Genomic DNA, 12,227 nt, shown 5'->3' with positions numbered 1-12,227 from the left:
TGCGCTCTAGAGCCCACGAGTCACAACTACTGAGCCCGTGTGCCACAACTACCGAGGCCCACACACCTAGAGCCCGTGCTCCGCAACAAAAGGAGCCACCACAATGAGAAGCCTGTGCACTGCAATGAAGAGTAGCCTCTGCTCGTCGCAACCAGAGAAAAGCCTGCGTGCAGCAGCAAAGACCTAATACAGCCAAAAATAAAATAAATAAAAATAAATAAAACTGAATCACTTACTAGATTAGAAATATTAGGTATACATTTAATTAACTTCAGAATTGGTAACAACTTCTCTAGTTTATGGTCTTCTCACAAACATCTTTAAGGAAAAGTTGCACCATATTTTACTTTTCTAAATACAGGAGAAGTTCTAACTAATAAATGTCGAATTCCTGTCAGATGTCACCTTCAGAAATTGTTGTTCTGGGCAGGATTCTCACCTAACTTTACCTTTAGCAGACTTTGAAATGATATGTCATTGTTCCTAAAAGATAATTATCTTTTGAAATAATCTAGATGTGTTTACTTTCATAGACCATTAATGCTTAATTTTAAAGGATGGAGTAGGTAGCTTAGTATTTTCTATGAGAAATTTTCAGCTCTGTAATCAGGTGTTTTTGGTTATTGGTTAGGATAGCCAGAATTGAAGTGATTAATTTTGGCCTATATGTAGTAAGGCAGGAAGGTGCAATTTTTATAAATGAAATTTCATAGGATGAATACAAAATTCAGTTGAGAGCTAATAATGGCGTAAAATGTAGAAACAAAAATGGAATGAGATTTTAGCTCCGAGTAAACAGATAAGAAGGTATTTAGTTTTGTAGAAACACAAAAGAATTAGTATTCATATATTTTATTTTTCAAAGTTTTATAAATCCAAAAAGGAAAATTAGTGAGCTTTTGCTACACGTTTTTCTCTTAACTTTTGATATTTCCATTTCAGGCCATTTATTTCTCAGAAAATTCATTTTCCTGACTTTTCTACCAGAGACATACATAGAAATTATGTCGATTGTGTGCGATGGTTAGGTGATTTGATACTTTCCAAGGTATGGTAACTGCTGTTAAGCTGTATTTCCATTGTTTGTGTGAGTTGGAACTTTGCAGGGAGCACAGTTTTTTATGCAGTTGGTAAATTGGATAACAGATGGGAAATTGCTTTTTTTTTTTTTTTTTAAGTCTTATGATAACATCGAAAGACTTGGAAATTTGTTTTAGACATAAAACATCCTGATGAATTATAATTTGTGTTCCAATAAGATGAAAAATGTTAACTTGCAAGTTGATACTGTTCTCTGATATCCAGTGTTACTGTAAGATAACCAATATCTAAAGCCAGTAGTGTGGTTGGTTTTTTTTTTTTTTTTTTAATGTTTGTGTTCATTTCAGTAAACTTACATGTACAAAAACAGACAGATGGAGTTGGTTCATGGGATGTAGTTTGCCAACCCCTGCTCTAGTATGTTGATACATATGTTTATATATATATTTTTTACTGATAATTTAGAGAAGTTGGTGGTGATGTCATCTGAACATTTAGGATTGTCAGATTTGGAGAAACTGCTATCTAGTTTCTTTTCTTGATACAGGTTTCAGGGCATTTCACATTTTCTTGGGCAGAGCCTGATTTATTTTTTCCTTGGCCATGAGGGTATAGTTTTACCTTTCTATTTTTTAACTTTTGATCTTGAAATTAGATTCACAGGAAGTTTCAAAGACAGTTCAGAGAGGTCCCATATTGCCCTTCACCCAATTTCCCCCATTGGTTATTACATCTTACATAGCTATAATACAATATCAAATCCAGGAAATTGACATTGTACAATGTGCGTGTGTAGTTCTATGTTATTTTATCACATGTGATTTTGTCATTTCAAGAATGTTACAGTATGGGACCTTTTAAGATTTTTTTTTTCACTCAGTATAATGCCATCCAAGTTGTTGTGTGTATCAATAGGTCTCCCTTTTTACTGCTGAGTAGTATCCCATGGAATGGATGTACCACAGTTTATTTAACCTTATGCATCTATTGTAGGACATTTTGATCCTTTCTAGTTTGGGCCTATTACAAATAAAGCTGCTATTGAACAATCGTGTATAGGTTTTTGTGTGGACTTACTTAAGTTTTCACTTCTCTGGGATAAATGCCTAGAAGAGCAATTGCTAGGTCATGGTTAAGTTCGTTTAGTTTTTTAAGAACCTGCCAAACTATTTTCCAGAGTGGCCGTGCCATTTTACATTCCCACCAGCAATGTATGAAAGATCCAGTGTCTTCGAATCTTCGCCGGCATTTGGTATTGTCACTATTTTTTATTTTAGCTGTTCTGATAGGTGTGTAGTGATACATCATCGTGGTCTTAATTTGCATTTCCCTGATGGTTAGTGGTGTTGAACATCTTTTTCATGTGCTTATTTACCATCCATATATCCTTTCAATGATGTCTCTTCATATCTTCTCATTTTCTGATTGGATTGGTTTTTGTTTTGTTTTGTTTTTTACTGTGTTGAGTTTTGAGAGTTCTTCATATATTCTAAATATAAATCCTATGTCAGATAACTAGTTTGCAAATATTTTCTTCCAGTCTGTAGCTTGTCTTTTCATCCTCTTAACAGGGTCTTTTACAGAGCAAATGTTTTTAATTTTGATAAAGTTCAATTAATTTATTGATTTTTTTAAAAAATTATTATTTTATGGATCATGCTTTTGATATTGTGTTTAAACGCTCTTCACTGAGCCCTAGGTCCTAAAGATTTTCTTCTGTGTTTCCTTCAAAAAGTATTGTAATGGTTTATGTTAAATTTAATGGTCCATTTTAAGTTAATTTTTGTATGAGGTTTAGGTAGAAAGTTCATTTTTTGCCTGTAGTTATCCAGTTGTTCCAGCTCCGTTTGTTGAAAGCCTATCTTTCCTCCTTTGAATTGCTTTTGTACTTTTTTCAAAATTGTTTGGCCATACTTGTATGAGGCCGATTCTGGTTTTTCTATTCTGTTCCCTCTACCAGTACTACAAACACAGGCTCGGTTACTCTAGCTCTATAATAAGTCTTGGAGTTGGTAGAGTGATTTCTTCCACTTTATTCTTTTTCAATATTATTTTAGCTATTCTGGTTGCTTTGTCTTTGCGTATAAATTTTAGAATAATCTTGTCTACATTTACTAAAAATCTCACTGGGATTTTTTTTGGGGGGCGGGGAGATTTTGATTGGAATTGTGTTAAACCTGTATATCAGTTTGGTGGGGAATTAATATCTTTACTCTACTTAGTCTTCTGGTCCTTGACTATGGTATGTCTCTCCATTTAGAGTGAGTGTAATAAATGGTATTTCTGATTTCCATTTCTTTGTGTTCATTACTAGTATATAGAAATAAATTGATTTTTGTGTATTAATCTCGAATCCTTCAATCTGTTTGAACTACTTATAGTTCAGGAAGGTTTTTGTTTGTTTTTGGTTAATTACATGGGATTTTCTACATAGATCATAATTTCATCTGCAAATAAGGACAGTTTTTATATCTTCCTTTCTGAACTGTATTTTTCTTAATTTCCTTTTCTTGTCTTATTTCACTGGTAAGCTTCTAGTCCTGTGTTGAATAGCAGTGTTAAGAGCAGACATCCTAGGCTTGTTTCTGATGTTAAAGGGGGAAAGAATTCAGTCTTTCACAAGTATGTCTATCAACTGTGATTTTTGTAGATGTTCTTTATCAAGTTGAGAGCTGTCCTTTTGCCTAATTATTTCAGAGTTTTATCATGAATGGGTGTTAAATTTTGTCAAATGCTTTTTCTGCATCAACTGGTATGATCACTGGTTTTTCTTTTTTAGCCTGTTAATGCAGTGGATTGCACTGATTGTTTCTGAATATTGTATCACTGGAATAAGCTTACTTGGTCTTGCTGTATAATTCTTTTTATATGTTGCTGAATTCTATTTGCTAATATTTTGTTAAAGATTTTATATGTATTAATGAGATATGATATTGGTCTGAAGTTTTCTTATTTATATTGCCTTTGGTTTTGGTCTCAATAATACTGGCCTCTAGGCCTAGAAATTTTTGAGGAGGAGTTTAAAAATTAAACACTCAGTTTCCTTAAAAGTGAAAAGGTTATTCGAATGAACTGTTTCATATCGGGTGAATTGTGGTAGTTTGTGCTATTTGAGGAGTTAATCCATTCCATCTAATATAAAATTTATGTGTGGAGAGTTGTTTGTAGTATTCCCTTATTATCCTTTTGATATCTGCAAGGTCTCTAGTGATAGCCCCTGTTTCATTCCTGAAATTAGTAATTTATGTCTTCTCTTCTGTCACTCTTTTTAAGGGTTTGTCAAATTTTTTTCTGTTATCTCCTGTCTTCCTTCTTTCCTTTAGTTTGCTGTGAGTTGTTTTTGTTCTTCTATTTTTACGACGGGAGCTTAGATTATTTAGTTGAGACTTTTCTAATGTAAGCATTTAGTGCTATAAATTTCCCTGTCAGCACTGCTTTAGCGGCATCTCATAAAAATTTTGATATGAAGTGTGTTGTGTAGTTTCTAGGTGCTAGGAAATTTTCTTGTTATCGTTCTCTTATTGATTCTAGTTTGATTCCATTTTGGTCAGAATATACTCTTTATGATTTTGATTCTTTTAAATTTTTTGAGATTTGTTTTATGACCCTGTTTTGGGTATGTTCCATGGGAGCTTGAAAAGAATGTATACTCTGCTGTTGGGTGGAGTGTTCTATAAATGTCAGTTAGATCCTGTCAGTTGACAGTGTGGTTGAATTCTTCTGTGTCTTTGTTGATTTTCTGTCCACTATTCTGTCTAATAATTAATAAATTATTGAGAAATAATTGTTGAAGTCTTCAACTGTAATTGTGGCTTTTTCCCTTTCTCCTTTCAGTTCTGTTAACATTTTGCAGCTCTGTTGGTTGGTGTATACACATTTGGTATTGCTTTGTCTTGGTAGCTTGACCCTCTTATCATTATGTAAGGTCCGTCTCTGTCTCTGGTAAATTTTTTGCTTTGATGGCTCCTTTGTCTTACAGTAGTATAAGCCATTCCTGCTTTCCTTTAATTAATGGTATATCTTTTTCAAACCTTTTTTTTTTTTAGTTTATTTATTTATTTTTGGCTGTGTTGGGTCTTGGTTGCTATGCGCGGGCTTTTTCTAGTTGCAGCGAGTGGGGGCTACTCTTCATTGCAGTGCACGGCCTTTTCATTGCGGTGGCTTCTTTTGTTGTGGAGCATGGGCTCTAGGGTGCATGGGCTTCAGTAGTTGTGGCACACAGGCTCAGTAGTTGTGGCTTACGGGCTCTAGAGCGCAGGCTCAGTAGTTGTTGCGCACGGGCTTAGTTGCTCCGCAGCATGTGGGATCTTCCCGGACCAGGGCTCGAACCTGTGTTCTCTGCATTGGCAGGTGGATTCTTAACCACTGCACCACCAGGCAAGTCCCATCTTTTTCAAACCTTTTACCTTTAATCTACATGTATTGTTATACCTGAAGTGAGTTTCTTAAAGACAGCATATAGTTGGGTCATATTTTTTTAATTCACTTTGCCAAACTGTGTTTTAGCTAGTATATTCAGACCATTTATATTTGAGCCTTAACTAACCAATTATTACATTAAGTTTACCATTTAATTTTCTTTCATTCTTTTCATTTCTCTGGGTTTTTTCACCTATGTGCACATATTTTAGAATTCCAATTTGATTTATCTATACTACTTTTGAGTATATTTCTTTGTGTAGGTATTTGCTCTGGGTGTTACTATATATATATATATGATATATATGTGATCAGTCAGTATATCAGCATTTTACCACTTCAAGTGAAGTATAGGAAGCTTACCTCTCTCTTTCTCCTCCACTTATAATTGTCTCAAATATTCCCTTTACAACTGAGAACTTCATCAGAGTATTACAATTTTTGCTTCAACCGCCAAACAGAATTTTAAAACTCGAGAAGAAGCAGAATGTTGTGTTTACTCATGTTGCTTTTTCTGTTGTTCATTCCTCCTTTCTGATATTCCAAGATTCCTTCTTATATCATTTCCTTTCTGTTCATCAAACTTCCTGTAGCCATTCTTTTAGAATGGTGACAAATTCTTTTAGTTTTTCTTAGTCTGAGGATGTCCTCATTTCCCCTTCATTCCTGAAGCATATATTCACTGAATATAGGATTTTGTGTTGATGGTTCTTTTCTTTAAACATTTGAAAAATGTTGTTCCCCTTCTTTCTGGTCTCTGTCATTTGTAATGAGACATCTGCCATCATTGAATTGTTTTTTTCCTATAGGTAAGGTGTTCTTTCAGGATTTTTTTTTCTTCGTCTTTAGTTTTCAGAAATTTGAATGTGATATGCCTGATATTGATTTCTTTGAGTTTATCTTTTTTGAGGTTCACTCACCATCTCGAATCTGTAGTAGGTTTGTCTTTGGGGGACATAATTTGTCCCAGATTTGGGAACTTTTCAGACATTATTCAAATTCTTATTTAGCCCCACTTTCTTCCCCCTCTCCTTTAGGAACTCTAATGATGTGAATATTATAATTTTTGTTTGGTCCCTGAGACTCTATTATTTAATAAGTCTGTTTTCTTTTGTCCAAATTGGGTAATTTCTATGTTCTAACTTTAAATTTACTGACTCTTTCATCTCTCTTTTTTTGCTGGTGAGCCCTTCAGTTGTTTTTTATTTTGGTTATAGTTTTTTTAGTTCTAAAATTTACATGTGATTCTTATCTTTTATTTCTTTGCTGAAACTTTTTTATTGTTTTAAATGTGTTTGTAATTTCTCATTGAAGCATTTTTATGATAGTTGCTTTAAAATCCTTGTCAGATAGTTCTAACATCTATGTCATCTCAGTGTTGGTATCTCTTGATAATCTTTTCTCATTAAAGTTGAGATTTTTACATTTCTTGGTATGACAAGTGAATTTTGATTAAGATATTGATATTTTGGTTACTGTTAGGAAACTCTGGATCTTACTGATATTTAAGCAGGCTTCCTTTGATAAATTTTCAGCTGGGGAAGGGGAGTGCTGCTTCATTATTGGCAGGTGGCAAGGGAAGTTCAGGTTCCCCACTTGGTTGACTTGGTGATGATGTCTCTTTACTACTGGGGTGGGAGTTCAGGCTTTTCACTGGGCCTCAGGTGATACCACCCTAGCAAGAGGGGTTGGGAGGCCTCAGTACTGCTCCCTGAGTGGTCTCCACTGACACTGAGAGTGGTGGGTGGTTGTGAACGTTCTGACTCTGCTAGGCTTCCTCTAATACCACCCCAGGCAGAGGAGGAGGAGGAGAGTCACCTCATTACCATGAGGGGTAGGGAGGAGTCAGGGTGTTACGTATTTGAAGTGTTTAGTTATCATCTGAGAAGGGACCCCACTGGGACTTTGCTGGTCCACATGTGTGGACGGGTCCACTGTTTTTTCTGTGGTATTAAGTGTTTACCTGAAAATTTTCTTTCATGTTAGGTTGCCACTTTCCTGGTCCTTTGCAGAGAGTAGGCTTTTGTTGGGGCTTTTTTTTTTTTTTTGTCTTCACTTGTTAGCTTTGTTGAGTTGCTACCTTCTCTAGCATCCAGTCTGGGATACATAAAGAGGCAAAAGAAAACCAAGCAACTCAATGTCCTTCATGTCCCAGGGCCCCTAACCAGTCTGCCTCCTCCCTACCCTTCAGACTTTTAAGCTGTACTTGACGAGATAAATAGGAAAGAGTACCTCTACTTCATCTGTTTTGGAAGCAGAATTTAAAAAGGAGTAGCTCTAAAATTTCTGCTCTTAGAACTTAATCAGAGGATACAGGAAAGGATTTCTGCATTTTAGATGGGAAGCTGAACTGAATATTGGTGGTCTCAACTCTGGCTCCACATTAGAACTATTGGGAGGACATTGCAAAAATAGATTCCTAGGCTTCATCCCCAGATATTCTAAATCTGGCATAAGGACCTGGGAATTTGTAATGTTTAAAAACTCTCTAGATGATTTTCTAGTACAGCCATCCATTAGTGCAATTATTTAGTTCTCCATGAGGGAACTCCACTGATTAAGGATCCTTTACCAGTATAGTCAGTAAGAAGCACTTAAAGAAGTGTTTTACATTCTGCTGCTTTGGCCTCCCCTCTCAGAGTTTGTGATTCAGTAGGGTTGGGGTCAAGCTGAATTTTTAAAGAAAGCTGTACAGTCTATATCAATCCAATTGTGTACTTAGTTAAGAGTCATCAGACTAGGTGATCTCTAAGATACTTTACAATAAAGAACTTGTATAACAGATCCATATCCCTGGGATTTTATATAATCCAAAAAGGGGAGAGAAGAAAAAAAGCATATTGTCCACTCCCTAATCTCCCCGTGACCCCACAGAGCTACCACATGGGGCTGTTAGGCTGTATCCTGTAAAGTTCCAGGAGGCATTCTTTGCCTGCACCAGGATTTCTCAGTCCTGGCCCTGTGGACGTTGGGTAAGACAGTTCTTTTTTGTGGCAGGAGCTGTTCTTTGCCTTGCAAAGTGTTCAGCATCTCTGGCCTTTATTAACTAGAAGCCAGAGACATTGCCAAATATCCCTTAGCCAGCAAATCACTGACCTACACAGGAATATAAATAGTGCCCTCTGTTTTGCATTTTTTCCTCCCATTCTATTCTTTACCACTTGCTGCTTGAAGAGAATATATGTAAAGGTTCAGTGTTGCAGGACCGGGAAGGTGTAACTCAGCCTATTTTAATCCCATCCCCTTATCAGTGTCTTGATATTGAACCACTGCTTTTATTGCCTTCTGTATAATCTGATCTCTAAGGCCCCTTCTATGAATTCATTAGCTTTCCTATGACATCTCTTGAGCACCTATCATGTAGTGCAGACAGAAGGATTAATAGTTAACCAGATACAAAGGGAACCACGGGGGTTTAGAAGTGGAATGGGGAAAGATGAAACTAGCGAAGTAAGCAGGGGCCATATTGAAGAACTGTGTATTCTAATACAGTGTTTGTAATTTTACGTTTGCTATAAAATACTTCAAGTCTCTGGATGCTGAAGTATCTAAAGCTGAATTTGTTTTGGTTTGGAAGAGAAATTGTGACTTCAAAAATGAATATTCTAGACAGTGTAATGCTTTTGTACTGTCAAAATCTGTTGATAATCAGACTTCTTGTCCGTAAGTGTGGATACTGACTCTGTAAATATAAATGAATGTATATCGCTGGACTCAGTAGATGGATAACCAGGTTCTAAGAGCTGTGAGTTCTGAAATGATAGTAGAGAAAAAGCTTTGTTTTTAATGGTTAAAATTCAGTTCTTTGATTAACATTTCTTTTTTTCTCATTTCTGTCTTTTTTAAAGTCTTGTGAAAATGCCATTGTATGCTGGAAACCTGGCAAAATGGAAGATGATATAGATAAAATTAAACCCAGTGAGTCTAATGTGACTATTCTTGGGCGATTTGATTACAGCCAGTGTGACATTTGGTACATGAGGTTTTCTATGGATTTCTGGCAAAAGGTAGCAACATATTTTTACATTGTGAAAGTATTTGACTTAAAACCATGGCAATTTTAGTTTTCTCTGTAGTGTATCTGTATTCTATTACCTCTAAGTTTAATCTACCTTGATTTTTTTGTATTAATTGCTTTAGCCTTTGATGTTATTTATTCTACCCTTGTGGCTCTGCACACCATCTGCAGTGCTTATTATAAATAAAATCGACAGGTGTCAATGGTGGCAGTTAGGTGTTTACTTTCCATAACATCTGTTACTAAGATTTATTGTTTTGGATTAGGGTGTTAATCTTTTTATATAGAAAACCAACGTGGAAGATAGAGACAAAATATTAGTTACCTAAAATTTTTTTAAAATTTGGTGTTAGAATTTTGTGATAACAAATTACTTGGGTATTTATTTCTATATGAAAGCTTTGGAAATTTCCTATGGCTTTTACTACAGTTCTTTAAGGCAGAATAAAGAGTACATGCTAACTATGTAAATAAATTGTAAAGTTCTTTGTAAATTTGCAAAATAACCTCCTTATTTTACTCAAGACATCTTTGTGAAGCATTAGTTGCTCTTATCCTCATTTACACAATATAGGAAATATAAGATGCAAAGAAATAACTAAGAACGTTGCCATAGGCTGGAGCTGATGTTTTTCTGAAATAAGAAAGATGTCTTAGGATTGTTTGAAATCTTTATAGCTTATTTTAATAATTTGATTTTTTTTTTTTAATATATTTATACAGATGCTTGCATTGGGCAATCAGGTTGGCAAACTTTATGTTTGGGATTTAGAAGTAGAAGATCCTCATAAAGCCAAGTAAGTATTTAGAAATTCCTCTTCATAATTTCTGACTTTTTCTCCAAAGTGTTATGTCAGCATAGAGGAAGGCATTGCAAGTATCAATTACATCCTTAAATCATTTGTAACATTTACATTCTCAGAGTATTGTAAAGTATTTCTTTTTTATTCTAATAATGATTGTTTTTCCCAAGTACTTTGGTAATAAGTTATTTCTCTTTTTTTAAGATAAGTCACATGGTGCCTCTTGGATTTAAAATATACCCAAATTTTATGAAATTTGAGATTGGGCTCTTAGTGAAGTGTATTCTGGTTTCAAGTGCTTTCTATATGACTTGGAACATCTATTCATTTTCTGATTCATTGTTTTAAGTTAGATACTGACAGCATTATATATGCATGGTATTTAACCTGTTGTCATGTTTTCTCCCTAGATGCACAACACTGACTCATCATAAATGTGGTGCTGCTATTCGACAAACCAGTTTTAGCAGGGATAGCAGCATTCTTATAGCTGTTTGTGATGATGCCAGTATTTGGCGCTGGGACCGACTTCGATAAAATACTTTTTCTCAATCAAAATTAGAGTGTGTTTTCTGTGTACAGTAGAACTAACGTATCTTGCTAGTAAGGGCACATAGAGCATTTAGAGTTGTCTTTCAGCGTTCAATCAAGCTGAGCTGAATGTAGTGATGTTTACATTGTTTACACTCTTTGTACTGTCTCCTGCTCAGACTCTACTGCTTTTAATAAAAATTTATTTTTGTAAAGCTGTGTTGTATTTTAGTTTATTTTGTTTTGTTCATTGTGATGAAAAGAAATGTTGAAAGTAATAAAATTACACCTTATCTTTTTGCAGTGATTATTATTGTTTTATTTGTGTAACTGGAGAAAGCTATATAATATAGTGATTAAGTATAAGCTCTAGAACAAACTGAATTTTAATCTTGGCTCTGCCACTAACTGACCTAGGGTAAGTAAAAGAATCAAGTGATTTAATACATGTGAAGCAATTAGAACAGTACTTGACCACACTAAACCCTTATCTTTATTGGAAATTGTATTTCCTATGGTTTTATATTTCTTAATGATTTCTTCTATAATAATTTTGTAATAAGTAAATTCTGTAAGAGTTGTGACATGTAATGTTGTAATAACCTATCTTTATAGTTAAAAAATATTATTGCCATTCGATTTACAACTTGGTCATTAGTAATCTTAGGGAAATACTATCAGTAGAGCAAGGAAGGAGAGGACATAGAAGGTTAAATGCAGTGGGTTGAAAAATGAAAGAAATGGGGAGTACGTTTGTATAGTGAGTTATTGTCCCCTTTTCTAGAAGGGTATTGGTTAAGAGAAATAAGTAAATTGAGGATATCATAGGGTTGAAAGTAGTTGGTGGGTTTTCCTGGTGGCACAGTGGTTAAGAATCCACCTGCCAGTGCAGGGGACACAGGTTTGAGCCCTGGGCTGGGAAGATCCCACATGCCGTGGAGCAACTGAGCCCGTGCACCACAACTACTGAGCCTGCATTCTAGAGCCTCTGAGCCACAACTACCGAGCTTGCGTGTCACAACTACTGAAGCCCGTGCGCCTAGAGCCCGTGCTCCACAACAAGAGAAGCCACCGCAATGAGAAGCCCACGCACAACAACGAAGAGTAGCCCCTAATCGCCACAACTAGAGGAAGCCCGCGCACAGCAACAAAGACCCAACGCAGCCATCAATCAATCAATCAATAAAAATTTATTTAAAAAAAAAAGTAGTTGGTGATTTTTGTCCCAAACATAGGGTGCTTTGTACGCAGTGGCAAGAACAGAATTAAAGGGACTTCCCTGGTGGCGCAGTGGTTAACCTGTTGTGATTTGTAGAAAATGACTATCATTTTGGAATTGAACTGGTGGATTTCTAAAGAGATTCTTGGTGTTTTGTGGTTATTTTCTGATGCAGAGCGAGACTTCAGATGAATAA

At 35.4% G+C, this 12,227-nt stretch overlaps 1 protein-coding gene across 1 annotated transcript in view; it reads left to right on the top strand.

The window, feature by feature from the left end:
• The window catches only part of EED (embryonic ectoderm development), a 32,758-nt gene extending 21,731 nt beyond the window's left edge, over positions 1–11,027 (top strand). Inside the window, 4 exon segments of the mRNA XM_036861744.1 lie at positions 943–1,048; positions 9,309–9,467; positions 10,202–10,275; positions 10,692–11,027. Of these exon segments, the coding sequence (XP_036717639.1) occupies positions 943–1,048; positions 9,309–9,467; positions 10,202–10,275; positions 10,692–10,818 (466 nt within the window). The 3' untranslated portion in view covers positions 10,819–11,027.
• The last annotated feature ends 1,200 nt before the right edge of the window (positions 11,028–12,227 follow it).

Source organism: Balaenoptera musculus, chromosome 8, assembly GCF_009873245.2.
Source record: "Balaenoptera musculus isolate JJ_BM4_2016_0621 chromosome 8, mBalMus1.pri.v3, whole genome shotgun sequence".
In the NCBI taxonomy this organism is placed as follows: domain Eukaryota; kingdom Metazoa; phylum Chordata; class Mammalia; order Artiodactyla; family Balaenopteridae; genus Balaenoptera; species Balaenoptera musculus.
The sequence above is the reverse complement of the archived record's forward strand: the minus strand, read 5'-3'. Positions and strand labels throughout refer to the sequence as shown.